The sequence below is a fragment of the Sinocyclocheilus rhinocerous genome, unplaced genomic scaffold, assembly GCF_001515625.1.
Source record: "Sinocyclocheilus rhinocerous isolate Xijiao unplaced genomic scaffold, SAMN03320098_v1.1 scaffold1269, whole genome shotgun sequence".
NCBI classification, from domain to species: Eukaryota; Metazoa; Chordata; class Actinopteri; order Cypriniformes; family Cyprinidae; genus Sinocyclocheilus; species Sinocyclocheilus rhinocerous.
In genome coordinates this window covers 140564-142192 of record NW_015664194.1, presented here as the reverse complement: position 1 = coordinate 142192, position 1629 = coordinate 140564, and the positions used below count along the sequence as shown (strand labels likewise).

The 1629-nt window shown below is 38.2% G+C and overlaps 1 protein-coding gene across 1 annotated transcript in view; it reads right to left on the bottom strand.

Annotated features, from left to right (window-relative positions):
* The window catches only part of ubap2l (ubiquitin associated protein 2-like), a 30105-nt gene that overhangs the window by 11720 nt on the left and 16756 nt on the right, over positions 1 to 1629 (bottom strand). The window contains 1 exon segment of the mRNA XM_016540613.1: positions 615 to 720. Within this exon segment, the coding sequence (XP_016396099.1) occupies positions 615 to 720 (106 nt within the window).

Sequence of the window (1629 nt, the reverse complement as noted above, 5' to 3'; positions counted from 1 at the left end):
TAACAGATGAAGTCAAATTTTGTGGGATTCCATAAATAAAACGCAGAACCCCACTATTCGGACAAATATACATAATGAAAAGATGATACAAAATTTAATACCTTGGAAAATGGCATTTAAGACTTTAATACTTTTTAAGGGCCTTAATTTTCTCTAAATTGATTTATCAACTTTGAATACTTTTTAAGACCCCGCGGACACTCTGTTTAAATTGTTTGGGGCGTGTTGCTTTTTAATTGCATGTTAGTTGAAGCTTTTACTACTGCGATTGTATACATTTAATTAAAAAATCAAACTAATATTGAGTGCAAATTGTAATAAAAATACATTCATCTTCAGCATGACGTGGTCCACAAAATGAATGCAGACAGGCCGCCTGTTGAGTACCCCGGGATTATACCTTTACTGCAAGATGCATTGTCTCATGCTTCAACTTCACAGACAAGAAAAAGAACAGACTTGGTCAATGCAGGGTTTAGAAGTGACTGAGCTAGTTTAGTTTTACATGGCTTTAAAACTCAGCCTTGTGGAACAAGATGGCTACGAGACCTACTATGCATCTGACCGCTTTTACTGCATTTTAAATGCTGCATGAACATAAGAAAATGCATTACCAGTGCTGTATCCATGTGATCCATAACCGCTAGCTTGCTGGAAGGGTGTTGCAGACGCATTGACACCGACATTCACACCGTGCTGTTTAGAGGAGGTAGGAGCCACCTGGAGGAACATTCAGAAACAGTCCTTTAAAATCAAGGCAAGGTTGGCACATCGGCAAAACAAGACCAGCTCAATTGATAATCGTTTTTTTCCATGGGTTTCCCATCCATTTGTGATCAAAAATCGCCTGTCAAAATCTTGTTCCGGGGGTCCCTTTCTGCCAAAATGGTGTTCTCAGTGGATTTGGCAACACAGAGTCGCGATGAAACTAAGGTAGTGACATAATTTCTACTGTATTGTGGCACACATACAAGTGTAATGGATTACAGAGGAATAGTAAGTAGAAATAGAGGTAATAGAGGAAGTAGAAAAAGGACCAGTTGTTGACTGAATTTGAGATGTGTCTGTCTATTGAGTTGAGACTGCTGATTGTCTGTTGAGTTTTGTTCTAGATGCAAAAAGTAAATGCATCTTCCATGTCCACTCAGTGGGTATGCTTAGTGAGAGACATGGTGTAAGAAATTTTTGAAAATTAAAGAGTCTAGGAAATTAAAGAGCTCATCACTTATGGACACGCATGAATAAATATGACTAGGCAGTAATGTGTCAATGTTAAATCATCTAATGCCAAATTTAGACTTCAAAGTAGGCCTGGGCAATAAAACTGTATCGATATTTATCGACGGTATACCTTCGATAACGATATAAAAGATGTTCGATATAGTGCACGATATAGGCACGTGCTATGAGTGACGCAGACAGCACACACAAACAGGAACATGAGTGCTGTGCCTGCCTGTGATGAGGAGATTGTGAATGAAAAAAAATGTATATTGGTCTAATTTAAAATAAACATTTGCATTTGAAGGCAAAAATATTACAATGAATGTTAGGTGTGCGTCAGTGAGCGTCATCAGTGGAGCACGAGATGCGGTGATGTAAGTGACGTTGTAGTTTAATGTTTTGTTA